This window comes from Aquarana catesbeiana, linkage group LG02, assembly GCF_042186555.1.
Source record: "Aquarana catesbeiana isolate 2022-GZ linkage group LG02, ASM4218655v1, whole genome shotgun sequence".
NCBI classification, from domain to species: domain Eukaryota; kingdom Metazoa; phylum Chordata; class Amphibia; order Anura; family Ranidae; genus Aquarana; species Aquarana catesbeiana.
This window is the reverse complement of record NC_133325.1, coordinates 553213944-553230122: the sequence shown is the minus strand read 5'-3', so window position 1 is coordinate 553230122 and position 16179 is coordinate 553213944. Positions and strand designations below refer to the sequence as shown.

The 16179-nt window shown below is 42.9% G+C and overlaps 1 protein-coding gene across 1 annotated transcript in view; it reads right to left on the bottom strand.

Annotated features, from left to right (window-relative positions):
* The window catches only part of PARL (presenilin associated rhomboid like), a 66960-nt gene extending 50995 nt beyond the window's left edge, over positions 1-15965 (bottom strand). The window contains exons 1-2 of the mRNA XM_073615958.1: positions 15811-15965; positions 4885-5017 (exon numbers count right to left, since the gene is read on the bottom strand). Coding sequence (XP_073472059.1) covers positions 4885-4946 — 62 coding nt within the window. The 5' untranslated portion in view covers positions 4947-5017; positions 15811-15965. The remainder of the gene's footprint in view (positions 1-4884; positions 5018-15810) is intronic.
* Between the last annotated feature and the right edge of the window lie 214 nt (positions 15966-16179).

Here is a 16179-nt window from a genome sequence, read left to right as displayed (position 1 = left end):
CTTAGTGGCTTGAAATCTGATCCCATAGATATACAAAGCAAAATACAGGGCTGCCCTTTTATTTGGGCAGGTAATGGAACCTTTAGCCAATCGCCATGTGTGCTCACCTCCAGATCAGTTGCAAATACTGTGGACATCACGAACATAAATGTGCACGGTTTGCAGATGATGTCTTAATGTTTCTTTCATCCCAAACTTTCATCCCATGCGGCACTACCGAACTTTACTCTTGACCACTTTTTTTCAGTTATTGGGACTAAAAGTCAACATGAACAAATCCATTGCCATCAATCTAAATCTACCCAAATCCTCAGTTGCTTTACTTCACCACAACTTTACCTTTCAACGGCCTCTCACCATCTATCATTTGGGGATTTTGTATCTGGGGGGGTGACATCTTAGAATCAATAAGCTTATGATTTACACCCCTAAAAGCCACTGGGGCCAAGGTATTCCCAATTTTACCTCCTACCACTAAGCGGCATAAATAGCTCAATTAGCACTTCCAGGGTTGAAGGTCTGACTCCACACTGGGTTGATATGGAGGCACTTTTATTCTCTGGGTGCTCGATCTCTGCCTTAATATGGATCCCAAGTAGGTTGCGTCCCACCGTACTACGTCCTAAGCTCTCATTTTCATTAGCCATTTGGGACAGGCATTGGATGAAGGAAAAAAAAAAAAATCTGCCACACACACACACACACACACACACACCCACACACCCTCTTGTCTCCCTTGTTTAACTCAGTTTCTACCAGGAATCTCTCCACAGCTTTTCTGATTGTGGGAGAATAAAGGGATTGTTACGCATTGGTGATGTTTTATCTGGTGATAAACTAGATTAACATTTTGGAATACTATTAATCTATGCTACAACTACCTTCAGAAATATTTTGATAATCACCAGATCCCCTCATATCTGAAGGACAATCTTAAAAAGATTAGATACAAAAATGGTGTTTTTGGCATTTTGCAGATAGAGAAAAAGGCGCAGATAATGGCGCCGAAAACACCAGATTTTTCTGCAATTTTGCCATGACTTTACTGTGCTTATAGTGCGTTTTTCATAGGTCATGTGACTCAAAAACGTAACACGTGCGTTATTGAGGTGTTATTGCTGTGGTTTTTTTTTTGGTTTTGTTTTTTTAAACTGACCAGAAATACATACAATTTAAAGAGATGCGCGTCCGGATCCTAAGCTTCCTTATATGGAGCATTGGGAAAGGGACCTCAACCTCTTGGGAACTCTCAAAATGACATGACAATCTTTCTAAAATTTCCATCAACACGGCCATGGTGGAATCTACCACCTTTGATATGGTAAATGGTTCCCTCCAGAATTGCCAAGATTAAATGTGCAGGCCTCGTCCCACTGCTTCAGACATTATGGCCAAGAAAGAACAATGGCACATATCCGGTGGCAGTGCCCCAAGGTCACTAGGTTCGGGATCAGAATGTTTATTAAAAGTGGTTGTTAAAGCAGTGCACACAATCACTGCTAGTATAACCTATAGTAATTCATCTTCTAAGTACCTTATTTATTCTCCTTGATCAGCTGCCAAGTGACTGCCCGTCGCTCTGTCCCTCAGATGTATACACTACAGAGGGAGGGGCCCCGAGATCTCCCACTGACATCTGCCGGGTGGTCACGTGACCTCCCTCTGTAGTGTATACATTGGAGGAAGAGAGCGACGGGCAGTCACGTGACCGCTGATCAGGGAGAATAAATAAGGTATTTAGAAGATGATTAAAAACCAGCATGCAGTATATACACTACAGGTTATACTAGCAGTGGGGCTGGCAGTGATTGTGAGCAGTAATGTTTGCACTGCTCAGAATGGCGGCTCACGCACAGAGCTGATAGGCAGGGAGGTGGGGAGAGGAGGACAGGAGAGTGGCAGTTGACGGAAGCACGCAAACTGACTGTAGTGTCAGGGCTCAGCAGCCATGATTAACCGTGGTCAGTTTACAGAAAGGAGGGCAGAAACTGACAGGATCAGCCAGGTTTTTTTTATACGATAATACAGGGGGCCAAATTACACAGCACAAGCACTGTGCTGTTATTCGTGCTTTAAAGGTAACAGGATTTTTTTTTTTGTTTTTTTTTTTTTTTTTTAGGGTAATGTTTAATTTCAAAAATGTAATTGAATCACGATTATATTACAAGATGACCTGTACCCTCCATAATAACCAATCCAAAATTGAGAAGACATGGCAACCTTGGATACAGTATTTGTCATTGGATGATTGAGGCCTGAGGAGTTACCCCAACTGCTCTCGACTTTCCTTCCCCAGACCTTCTTCCTTTCCTACTTTTTTTCTACCTGCTCTTTTTATTGCGTTGACCAGATTTTGAGGATCCTGAATATATTTGTCCTTGATCAAAAGGCAACAACTATACAAAATTAATTATGCCTGTCTCTGTAGAACATCTCTTATAAGGCTTTAATCTGGCGGTTTGTGAAATTTGATGCAACTTGCCTGTTCATATCTGTCCCTAGGATGCTACTGATGCTCTTGTGTTATGGAGGGATATCTCCTACCAAAGGCTATATTGACATGAATCCAGGATTTGTCTTTTTTATTCAGACAGGTTTCTCTTATTGTGCCTTCTTGTATGTCTGACTGCATACTGGTTATCACTTCTGTACTCCTTTACCAATAAAAAGATATAAAATGGTTACTGTGGCTTGACAGAGTTTAGTTTTAGTTTCACGTTAAGCCTTTCAGTCTTGTGACAAACAAATTGCCTAACTTGGCTGCAAAAGATCCTGCCTATTTACACAATGTCTTAAAGCGGAGTTCCACCCTAAAGTGGAACTTCCGCTCATCGGATTCCTCCCCCCCTCCGGTGTCACAATTGGCACCTTTCAGGGGGGAGGGGGGTGCAGATATCTGTATAATACAGGTATCTGCACCCACTTCCGGGTATAGCTAGCCGCAGACTCCCCGCCCACCCCCGCTGTGTTGTGGGAAATACCCAGTCCCCACAACACAACGGGGACCAGTGTAGACGCGCAGCGCGACTCGCGCATGCGCAGCAGGGAACCAGACAGTGAAGCCGCAACGCTTCACTTCCTGATTCCCTCAGTGAGAATGGCGGCTGCAGCACCCGAGGATCGAGGGACGGTTCGGTCTCGGGTGCCGACATCGCTGGACCCCGGGACAGGTAAGTGTCCTTATTTTAAAAAAGTCAGCAGCTGCAGTATTTGCAGCTGCTGACATCTAAAAAATGTTTTTTCGTGAAACTCCGCTTTAAATACCTCTCCAAGTCAATGGCCAGGTCCAATCAGGTGGTATCTTCATTAGGCCAGATAAGACACTTTTCCTGTGTCTCTTCACACATACTGCTCTTGCAGCTACTTGTTTCCAGAAAAAAAGCCTTGAACCATAGACAACCCCTTAACTACCGTATATACTTGAATATAGGTCGATCCGAGTATAAGCCGAGGCCCCTAATTTACCACAAAAAAATGGGAAAACGTATTGACCCGAGTATAAGCAGAGGGTGAGAAATGCAGCAGCTACTGTAAGTGGAAAAGAGGGTCAACAATGCCCATCTGCAGCTGCATGCCTTACTGTGTCCTGTGCATGCCTCCCTGTGTGCTAATCTGCAGCCACCATTGCCCAGTCAGCGCGTTATAAAAACATTCGGCGGCCATTCCAGTGTTCAAAAGCCGCACCTCCTCCTCGTCTGACAGGCAGAACACTCACTCAATTTCCCAGCAGTCAGTGTTCAGCCTATCACGGACATCCGCTCATCCTCATACCACGGACGAGGATGAGAGGATGTCCGTGATAGACTGAACACTGACTGCTGGGAAATTGAGTGTTCTGCCTATCGCAGACGAGGAGGAGGCACGGCTTTTGAACACTGGAATGGGCGCCGAATGTTTTTTGATACGATGGCCGCTGTCTGTCCGCATGACACGCTGATCAGGTAGGCAGACGGCGGTGACTAGAGTATAAGCCGAGGGGGGCACTTTCAGCCTAAAAAAAAAAAAAAAAAAAAAAAAGGCTGAAAATTTCGGCTTATACTCGAGTATATACGGTAAATGGGCTGTGCATACTTGCACAATCAGGATGCTCATTTCCATTAAAATGTGGACACAGGGTTAGAGACTTCATCGTTCACAAAGGACTGGACTCCAGAGCCTAGTCCAGGAGTTATCAATTGTGGAGAAAACTGAAAAATCTGTTTATTCTACTCAGAATAGACATCCTGGAGTCCATCAACTTGCATAAGTGAGAACCCTGGGTGACACCTGACACCATGACGTGGCAAAGCACTGTTTACACAAATTTTTATACATGGTGTCACACACACGTAAATGGAAAGCCTGGATAGAGCATGCATATCCTACATAAAAATTCAAATTAGTAATATGCTTGATACTTTTTTGCATTTAAAAAAAAAAAAAAAAAATTCTATGGATATGGGAGTATGCAGGTCTTTTATCTGTGAATTTGTTTCCTTTTTTAATCTATACATATTACCAAAAGGAAATTTGGAGAAGGGAAGGAGATTTTACCTTCATTTATATATCAGACATGCACCAGAAAGAGGAAAAGCATCTGAAGCGAGCGTAAATCCCCAATTAGTTCTCACCAAAATAGGAAACCCCTTTGGAAGATTGCTCTTCCCCTCCTGTTCGAGTATTCAATGAAAAATTTGGATCACGGTCACTGAGAAAATGGTCAACAGAACAACAAAAAGAGGGAACTTAATCTCCCAAAGAGGGGAAACCACAGCAGTAAAAGCCTGGAGCGGTCCTAACCATCCACACTATCCATAACTAAATAAAAAAGGTTTGGGTTAAAGACGAATTTCAAGTAATGTATTATTGTTGACCGACAAAAGCACATAAAACATAAATGCAGACCTTCGTCCATGACACCAATTTCTCCTTGTACAGGCTTTCAGGATCCAACAAGCTGAAGTCATTGTGGTCCTCTGTGTGAAAACTGAAGAGTAGAGTAAATTCAGATAATGTTTCTGGTATACATCTTGTGCACCTATAAAAAAATAAATAAATAAAAATAAAGCGGACAATTACATTCTTTCCTACAAACAAAAAATATACAAGCAGCCAAACCAACCCATATTTAGGACAACTAATGATTAAACGCATATACAGTGGGGCAAAAAAGTAGTCAGCCACCAATTGTGCAAGTTCTCCCACTTAAAAAGATGAGAGAGGCCTGTAATTGTCATCATAGGTATACCTCAACTATGAGAGACAAAATGTGGAAACAAATCCAGACAATCACATTGTCTGATTTTTGAAAGAATTTATTTGCAAATTATGGAGGAAAATAAGTACTTGACAAGCAAGAATTCTGGCTCTCACAGACCTGTATCTTCTTCAAGGGGCTCCTCTGTGCTCCACTCATTATCTGTATTAATGGCACCTGTTTGAACTTGTTATCAGTATAAAAGACACCTGTCTACAACCTCAAACAGTCACACTCCAAACTCCACTATGGTGAAGACCAAAGAGCTGTCCAAGGACACCAGAAACAAAATTGTAGACCTGCACAGACTGAATCTGCAATAGGCAAGCAGCTTGGTGTGAAGAAATCAACTGAGGGAGCAATAATTAGAAAATGAAAAAGACATACAAGACCACTGATCTCCCTCGATCTGGGGTTCCACGCAAGATCTCACCCCGTGGGGTCAAAATGATCACAAGAATGGTGAGCAAAAATCCCAGAACCACACGGGGGGGGCCTAGTAAATGACCTGCAGAGAGCTGGGACCAACGTAACAAAGGCTACCATCAGTAACACACTACGCCGCCAGGGACTCAGATCCTGCAGTGCCAGACGTGTCCCCCTGCTTTAGCCAGTACATGTCCGGGCCCGTCTGAGGTTTGCTAGATGATGATGATGATCATTTGGATGATCCAGAAGAGGATTGGGAGAATGTCATATAGTCAGATGAAACCAAAGTAGAACTGTTTGGTAGAAACACAACTCGTCGTGTTTTCAGGAAAGAGAATGCTGAGTTGCAAACAAAGAACACCATAACTACTGTGAAGCATGGGGGTGGCAACATCATGCTTTGGGGCTGTTTCTCTGCAAAGGGAACAGGACGACTGATCCCTGTACATGAAAGAATGAATGGGGCCATGTATCGTGAGATTTTGAGTGCAAACCTCCTCCCATCAGCAAGGGCATTGAAGATGAAACGTGGCTGGGTCTTTCAGCATTACAATAATCCCAAACACACCGCCCGGGCAATGAAGGAGTGGCTTCCTAAGAAGCATTTCAAGGTCCTGGAGTGGCCTAGCCAGTCTCCAGATCTCAACCCCATAGAAAACCTTTGGAGAGAGTTGAAAGTCCGTGTTGCCCAGCGACAGCCCCAAAACATCACTGCTCTAGAGGAGATCTGCATGGAGGAATGGGCCAACATACCAGCAACAGTGTGTGACAACCTTGTGAAGACTTACAGAAAACTTCTGACCTATCATTGCCAACAAAGGATATATAACAAAGTATTGAGATGAACTTTTAATATTGACCAAATACTTATTTTCCACCATAATTTGCAAATAAATTCTTTCAAAAATCAGACAATGCGATTGTCTGGATTTGTTTCCAAATTTTGTCTCTCATAGTTGAGGTATACCTATGATGACAATTAAAGGCCCCTCTCATCTTTTTAAGTGGGAGAACTTGCACAATTGGTGGCTGACTATATAAATACTTTTTTGCCCCACTGTATATATTCTCAAACAGTGAAGATGATCTGCACTTGGTGTCCCCTAAAATAAGTTAGTGAACGAAAAAGTTCAAAGTGACAGCAGCACTCACTAGTATTCAAATACAAAAAAAAAAACAAAAACCCACACACCAGAAAATGTGTTGTGCTATCCCTTTAAAATACGGTGAAATCAATATGTGTGCATAGACTACTCCTTTACACTAGGTTCACACCTATGCGTTTTTTAGGTTTTAGTAATAAAGTTTAATAAAATTAATAGTTTGAAATAAAATTTTAAAAATTAAATCTCCCCGTGCTCACGAGCATATAGGTTCCACACGCATATGTAAACAGCGATCGCAGCACACATGTGAGGTATTGTTGCGAACATCAGAACAAGAGCAATAATTATAGCTCCTGACCTCCTGTGTAACTCTGAAAACTGTGTAAACTGGTAACCTGTAAAGTCTTTTAAAGTGTCACCTTTTGTGATTTTTAGGTACACGTAGATGTGCACAATTTTTAGGCATTACATGTTCTTGTATCTATTTACTCAACATAACATCTTTTATTTTTTTTACCAAACCATTGGGTATTATATTGTGTTTTTGTGCATTAAAGTGGTTGAAATTTGAAGTAAACACATGTAATTGTAATGTTATCTCCAAAGCTCTATGTGCCATTTCTCTCTGATGCTTCGTTCCCCTGTTGTCAACAGAATCACTTCTGACAAGTTATCTGACACGTGACAAAAACATACAAACACCTGCCAATTTATTTATTAGGGCCTCTGCTTAAAAAAAATATAAAAATGTTTGGGGGTTCTACATATTCTTCTAGCAAAGAAATGCTGATTTTTTTACATGTAGGAGAGAAATGTTAGATATGGTTTGGACTGGAACTGGTTAAACGGTGTAAATTTCAATGAAGTGAAGAAAAAGAGGGAGAGAGGGAGAGAGGGAGAGAGGGAGAGAGGGAGAGAGGGAGAGAGGGAGAGAGGGAGAGAGGGAGAGAGGGAGAGAGGGAGAGAGGGAGAGAGGGAGAGAGGGAGAGAGGGAGAGAGGGAGAGAGGGAATCCACCATATCAACCCGCTGAGTTATTTGCTTTGTTTATTGGGGGGTACAACTTGGTTGGGGGAAAGGGGTATATGGGATGTCCATAGAACAGATCACTTTGCCATTATTAGAGATTTTATAGATTTAGCACATAGTTTGAGCCTGAAGAAATTATGTGCATGTTTAACAGCTACAGTCTTTTTCATGCATCACCCTGCAGACTATTGCTCCTCCTCTGCTTAACTCCTGCAGACTATTGCTTCCAGAACTTCCTCATCAGTTACCGTGTAAAGATAAGGACTTCACCCATGACCGTATAAGGGTGAAGTTTCCAGAAATCCTCTCCTCCTGCACAAACTTATACTGAAGCACATTAATTTCCTATCACTCCTTCTGTAAGCAAAAGAACCCACTCTGAATAGTTTCTCATGCTGACTCTGGTTGCTCGCTGCTACTAGGCCAGAGGCCTGCAGTACACCTCCCCTGAGGCCTAGTAGTTTAAAAGCATGTTCAGAACGGTGGACTACTGTTCCCAGCTAGCCCATCTTGCGAATCCTGTGCCCTCAGGCCACATCAATTTGACTCTAATCCCCACAGTCACGCCTCTGATCCAGGACTCCTCATCAATGACCGTGTAATGAGGACTTCACCAATGACCGTGTAAAAAAGAAGTTCCCTCACAGACTTCCTGGCACATCCAGCCCTCCACTGTGGTACACTCACCGACCTTTCTCTTCCCCGAGTCCTTGCTGGAGAACTTAAAATCGAACCGTATGTTCCGACAGCTTCACCTGCCCCTCTGCTCCAGGAGTTCCTCATCAATGACCGTGTAATGATGAGGACTTCACTAATGACCATACTCTCACAGCTCTCCCAGGCCTCCTCCTGCGATTGTCGCCCCCCCCCCCCCAGATGGGGGTGCCCTCCTGCTGCTGTCTAGTACTCCATTTTCCACTTCACCTGGCTGACAACTCCTCCTAGTGGCATGTTACCTCAGCTTATACAGGAGGCCCGCCCCCTGCCAAAACCAGTCTGGGATTGGTCAGGGCTCCCACATGAGCTGCCTGCCAGTCCAGTTGCAGGCCCTGCCCCTCTTCCAGAACATTCTCCCTGGAAGCAGGGGAGGCGCCTCAGAACTAGAGCACAGGTAGTCACACACACTGCTACTCTAACCACTCCCAGATCAAAACAGACAGGCCTGCCTAAAATTTACCTATGCCAAGTCTCTCTAGTAAAAAATCCTATACTAGCACCTACCTATTGCTAGAGGGTGATACAGTCAGGTCCATAAATATTGGGACATCAACACAATTCTAATCTTTTTGAAATGAAACAAACAAGGTGTGCTTTAACTGCAGACTTTCAGCTTTAATTTGAGGGTATTTACATCCAAATCAAGTGAACGGTGTAGGAATTACAACAGTTTGTATATGTGCCTCCCACTTTTTAAGGGACCAAAAGTAATGGGACAATGGGCTGCTCAGCTGTTTCATGGCCAGATGTGCGTTATTCCCTCATTATCCCATTTACAAGGAGCAGAAAAAAAGGTCCAGAGTTAATTTCAAGTGTGCTATTTGCATTATGTTGCTGTCAACTCTCAATATGAGATCCAAAGAGCTGTCACCATCAGTGAAGTAAGCCATCATTAGGCTGAAAAAACAAAACAAACCCATCAGAGAGATAGCAAAAACATTAGGTGTTACCAAAGCAACTGTTTGGAACATCCTTAAAAAGAAAGAACGCACCGGTGAGCTCAGCAACACCAAAAGACCCGGAAGACCACTGAAAAAATACTGTGGTGGATGACCGAAGAATTCTTTCCCTGGTGAAGAAAACACCCTTCACAACAGTTGGCCAGATCAAGAAAACTCTCCAGGAGGTAGGCGTATGTGTGTCAAAGTCAACAATCAAGAGAAGACTTCACCAGAGTGAATACAGAGGGTTCACCACAAGATTTAAACCATTGGTGAGCCTCAAAAACAGGAAGGCCAGATTAGAGTTTGCCAACCATCATCTAAAAAAGCCTTCACAGTTCTGGAACAACATCCTATGGACAAATGAGACCAAGATCAACTTGTACCAGGGTGATGGGAAGAGAAGAGTATGGAGAAGGAAAGGAACTGCTCATGATCCAAAGCATACCACCTCATCAGTGAAGCATGGTGGTGGTAGTGTCATGGCGTGGGCATGTATGGCTGCCAATGGAACTGGTTCTTTTGTATTTATTGATAATATGACTGCTGACAAAAGCAGCAGGATGAATTCTGAAGTGTTTCGGGCAATATTATCTGCTCATATTCAACAAAATGCTTCAGAACTCACTGGACGGCGCTTCAGAGTGCAGATGGACAATAACCCGAAGCATACTGCAAAAGCAACCAAAGAGTTTAAGGGAAAGAAGTGGAATGTTATGCAATAGCCAAGTCAATCACCTGACCTGAATCCGATTGAGCATGCATTTCACTTGCTGAAGACAAAACTGAAGGGAAAATGCCCCAAGAACAAGCAGGAACTGAAGACAGTTGCAACAGAAGGCTGGCAGAGCATCACCAAGGATGAAACCCAGCGTCTGGTGAGGTCTATGTGTTCCAGACTTAAGGCTGTAATTGACTGCAAAGGATTTGCAACCAAGTATTAAAAAGTGAAAGTCTGATGGATGATTGTTAATCTGTCCCATTACTTTTGGTGCCTTAAAAAGTGGGAGGCACATATACAAACTGTTGTAATTCCTACACAGGTCACCTGATTTGGATGTAAGTACCCTCAAATTAAAGCTGAAAGTCTGCAGTTAAACACATCTTGTTCGTTTCATTTCAAATCCATTGTGGTGGTATATAGAGCCAAAAAGATTAGAATTGTGGCGATGTCCCAATATAATATATATATTACACACACACACCGTATTTATCGGCGTATAGCACGCACTTTTTTCCCCTTAAAATCAGGGGAAAAACGTGGGTGCGTGTTATACACCGATCCCCCGCCGATTGTGAGCCTTTTGGCGGTTTTCAGCCATTCTCGTTGGCTCTCGCAGTCCAGCGTGAGCCGACGAAATCCACCAAGAGCGGCCGAGTGCGTCCAAAAGCGGCCGAGAACAGCGGCGCCATTTTTAAACGGCAGTGTACTGACAGACAAGGCTGCATTGATTGGCATTTCAATGTAAGTTTTTTTCCTTAAATTAGAGTCAGAAAACAGGGGTGATTGGCGCTGTTCCACTAAAATCAAAAAGACTAGTGTGGTATATCAAGTGAACTGTGACACACCCCACGCATAAATAACAGTGTATAAGATAAAGACAAATTAAGTGAAAAAAACTACAGTATGTGCAACACCTGCCCTCATGAAAAACCATACTGTTGCATCATACTGTTGCATACTGAGATGCAACAGTATGGTGCACAAACAGGAGAGAGTGCACACAGCGGATGCCAGATGTGCTTGTGGAGATTGATTGGAGCCAGCCCGGACACCGAGAGTGGAGATCCGAATAGGAGCCCCTACCAAGGACCATAGCTGCGAGATACAGCTGACAGGCCAGATACCCCTGCAGGGGTGTCCCCCTTTGGTGAGTGAGGGCACATTGGGGGGCGTTTTGGATGACAGGAGGACTTCACGGCATTAAGATCATTGCTAGAATTTTAAAAGACTCACCATTTGCACCTTATGAAGAATTTTGCACCATAGGCCTTTTTTACAATTTACTTATATTCTGTGGGACATTTCTGTGGACTCTAGATTTATGATGAACTTTTAATTTTCTTATGTGCATTTGTGATTATAGATTTCAATTTTATTTATACACTACCGTTTTTTAGTTTATGCACTATTGATGTTTATTACGATTAATATATGATTTTAAAGATTTTTTGATAGTTTGTTTGGGAATTCCTTTCCATTCCAACAATTTTTTTGATTCACCCAGTTCTTGATTTATTTTTGGTTCACCAAGGAGCGAATACACGCTGCACTTTTTCATGAGGGCAGGTGTTGCACATACTGTAGTTTTTTTCACTTAATTTGTCTTTATCTTATACACTGTTATTTATGCGTGGGGTGTGTCACAGTTCACTTGATATACCACACTAGTCTTTTTGATTTTAGTGGAACAGCGCCAATCACCCCTGTTTTCTGACTCTAATCTTTTTGGAATTGCACATTGGTGCGATTCTGTGCTGGGGGGCAGCAGTTCCTTTTTTTACCTAAGCGCGGAACTATTGGTTTTACATTTTTTCCTTAAATGTCCCTCCTAAACTTGAGGTGCGTGTTATACACCGATAAATACGAGAGATAGAGAGATACATATATACACACACAGTGGGGACCGAAAGTATTCAGACCCCCTTAAATTTTTCACTCTTTGTTACATTGCGGCCATTTGCTAAAATCATTTAAGTTCTTTTTTTTTTTTCCCTCATTAATGTACACACACCACCCCATATTGACAGAAAAACACAGAATTGTTGACATTTTTTGCAGATTTATTAAAAAAAGAAAAAACTGAAATATCACATGGTCCTAAGTATTCAGACCCTTTGCTCAGTATTTAGTAGAAGCACCCTTTTGATCTAATACAGCCATGAGTCTTTTTGGGAAAGATGCAACAAGTTTTTCACACCTGGATTTGGGGATCCTCTGCCATTCCTCCTTGCAGATCCTCTCCAGTTCTGTCAGGTTGGATGGTAAACATTGGTGGACAGCCATTTTTAGGTCTCTCCAGAGATGCTCAATTGGGTTTAAGAGAGGGCACTGGCTGGGCCATTCAAGAACAGTCACGGAGTTGTTGTGAAGTCACTCCTTTGTTATTTTAGCTGTGTGCTTAGGGTCATTGTCTTGTTGGAAGGTAAACCTTCGGCCCAGTCTGAGGTCCTGAGCACTCTGGAGAAGGTTTTTGTCCAGGATATCCCTGTACTCGGCCGCATTCATCTTTCCCTCCATTGCAACCAGTCATCCTGTCCCTGCAACTGAAAAACACCCGACAGCATGATGCTGCCACCACCATGCTTCACTGTTGGGACTGTATTGGACAGGTGATGAGCAGTGCCTGTTTTTCTCCACAAATACCGCTTAGAATTAAGGCCAAAAAGTTTTATCTTGGTCTCATCGGACTAAAGAATCTTATTTCTCACCATCTTGGAGTCCTTCAGGTGTGTTTTTTTTAGCAAACTCCATACAGGCTTTCATGTGTCTTGCACTAAGGAGAGGCTTCCATCAGGCCACTCTGCCATAAGGCCCGGACTGGTGGAGGGCTGCAGTGATGGATTTCTTTCTACAACTTTCTCCCATCTCCCGACTGCATCTCTGGAGCTCAGCCACAGTGATCTTTGGGTTCTTTTTTACCTCTCTTACCAAGGCTCTTCTCCCCCGATAGCTCAGTTTGCCCGGACAGCCAGCTCTAGGAAGGGTCCTGGTCATCCCAAATGTCTTCCATTTAAGGATTATGGAGGTCACTGTGCTCTTAGGAACCTTAAGTGCAGCATAATTTTTCTGTAACCTTGGCCAGATCTGTGCCTTGCCACAATTCTGTCTCTGAGCTCTTCAGGCAATTCTTTTGACCTCATGATTCTCATTTGCTCTGACATGCACTGTGAGCTGTAAGGTCTTATATAGACAGGTGTGTGGCTTTCCTAATCAAGTCCAATCAGTATAATCAAACATAGCTGGACTCAAATGAAGGTGTAGAACCATCTCAAGGATGATCAGAAGAAATGGACAGCACCTGAGTTAAATATATGAGTGTCACAGCAAAGGGTCTGAATACTTAGGACCATGTGATATTTCAGTTTTTCTTTTTTAATAAATCTGCAAAAATGTCAACAAAAAAAAATGAAAAAAAAAATGAAAAATTTAAGGGGGTCTGAATACTTTCCGTCGCGCGTGTGTGTATATATATATATATATATATTCTCCAGAGGGTGTGTGAATACATGTATGTATGTTAGAGATATATATATATATATTCTCCAGAGGGTCAACCACCTTGACTGGTGACACTTTCCAAACACCTTAAAGAGGAACTGCAGTCTGCTCACATAACCTGTAATTAAATATCTTTGTCATTCTGCATTCTGTTGCTTCCCTCCAGCCACTTTGCATATTACTTTATATATACTATGATTCTGCACTTGCCAAATATGCTGCAGAAATCTCCCTCCACTGAGTCTGGCTACATCCAGTTTAACTGTGGACAGCTGAAGCTGCTGCCGGTTTACTTCCTGGACTTACACAGACACACACCTCCAGCTCTGCAGCTCTCATTGGCCCTCTTATGGACTCATCCCCCCTCCCTTCCTGGCAAACTATCACAAGAGTGAGAGAGAGCTGTATTTGATGTCATAAGCCTAGTCTAATGACCAGACAAAAAACAGGAAGCGGTCTGTATAAGTTATTTACTGGCAGAAAAAAAATGTTTTACTATCCAAAAGTTAAAACAAGGGCAGAAGATTTCATTGATGGAAATCTGGGGAAAAAAAAAAAAAAAGAGAAGGAGGAAATGTGACTGAAGGTCCGCTTTAACCACTTCAGCCCGGAAGAATTTACCCCCCTCCTGACCAGAGCATTCGGCACTGCGTCGCTTTAACTGACAATTGCGCGGTCGTGCGACATGGCTCCCAAACAAAATTAACGTCTTTTTTCCCCACAAATAGAGCTTTCTTTTGGTGGTATTTGATCACCTCTGTGGTTTTTATTTTTTGCACTATAAACAAAAAAATAGCAACAATTTTGGAAAAAAAAAAGCATTATTTTTTACTTTTCGCTATAATAAACATCCCCAAAAAATATTTAAAAACAAATTTTTTTTTCCTCAGTTTAGGCAGATGCGTATTATTCTACATATTTTTGGTGAAAAAAAAAAAAAAAAAAAAAAAAAATCGCAATAAGCGTTTATTGATTGGTTTGTGCTAAAATTAAAGCATCTACAAAATAGGGGATAGTTTTATGGCATTTTTATTGATAATTTTTTTTTTTTTTACTAGTAGTGGCGGAGATCAGCGATTTTTATCGTGACTGCGACATTACGGTGGACACTTTGGACATTTTTTACACATTTTTTGGGACCATTGTCATTTATACAGCAATCAATGCTATACAAATGCACTGATTCCTGTGTAAATGACACTGGCAGTGAAGGGGTTAACCACTAGGGGGCAGTGTAGGGGTAAGTAGGTCCTGGGGAGTGTTTCTAACTGTGGGGGGCGTGGCTACGTGTGACACGTCACTGATCTCTACTACCGATGACAGGGAGCAGAGATCAGTGACACTGTCACTGGGCAGAACGGGGAGATGCTTGTTTACATTAGCATCTCCCGTTCTGCCTCTCCATGAGGCGATCGTGGGTATCCCTGCGGCAATCGAGTCCGCGGGACCCGGGACCCGACTCACAGAGCTCCCGGCCAGCGGCACGCACGCAATGGCACGGCGGCAAATTTAAAGGGACATACAGGTACACCCATTTGCCCAGCCTTGCCATTCTGCCGACGTACAAAGTTTTTTTTTTTGTTTTTTTTAAATAAAGATTTAATAAGCTGCAACTATGCGACAAAAAGCCTACTGCTATAATTAAAGAATAAACTTGTAATGTATGGTAGGATAATTTCGAATACTAAAGGTCTGTTCCTCTCTGACATCCAAAGGGCTACCTCTTCACCTGACCCGTCTGACCTTTCAGTCTAATATGAACAGTGAGCCAGATTAGAAAACCTGTCCTTTTGGGGTGGAATTGTAATCAACAAAAAGAAATGGTCCCCTCCCTGGACACACCTGGCAGGCAGTCATAATAGACACCTCAGGGCTTCTGTCTCTGTGCTAGAGAGATTTCCCCCTCCTATCAGCACTCACAGTACATTGCTCTGGTTCAGCCCCTCAAGGTGAAGCAGCAGACTATTCAGATAGTCACTCACTCTAGGGACCCTGCAGAGTATCTCTTCTAGGCAATGCAATGCAGCCACCAGTCAGCTATGACCAGGCTGGGGCTTGTAGTTCCTCTCCTCTTCTAGAAATCAACAGTCACACCCAGGACTGGACGTACTCCAGCCAAACCCTCTTTTACCTCTCTGCAAGAAGGGAATACAAATGTCCACCTTGGCTCCAGCAGTCAGTCTCCTCTCTTTCACGTGAGTTCCTCTTTCCCCCTTTCCGCCTCTCTCTGCCAATCACAAGCTTTCCGGCATAAATATCGGCACACCAAAAATGGCCGCCTCCAGGGTTGAAGACAGTCCATAGCCAAGCATTGCTTTTGGTGTTCTCCAAAATGGCCACCGTGTTACATACATGGCGTAATGTTTCCGAACAAGGAAAAAGGTATGTAACCACTGTTTTGTCAGATTAGGCGACCCGTCAGAATATGTAACGGAGGTGACGTTCTGTCGCCACCATCTTGCTACACTTCGCACTCCTCCACACTGAGAAGAGGGAAAGC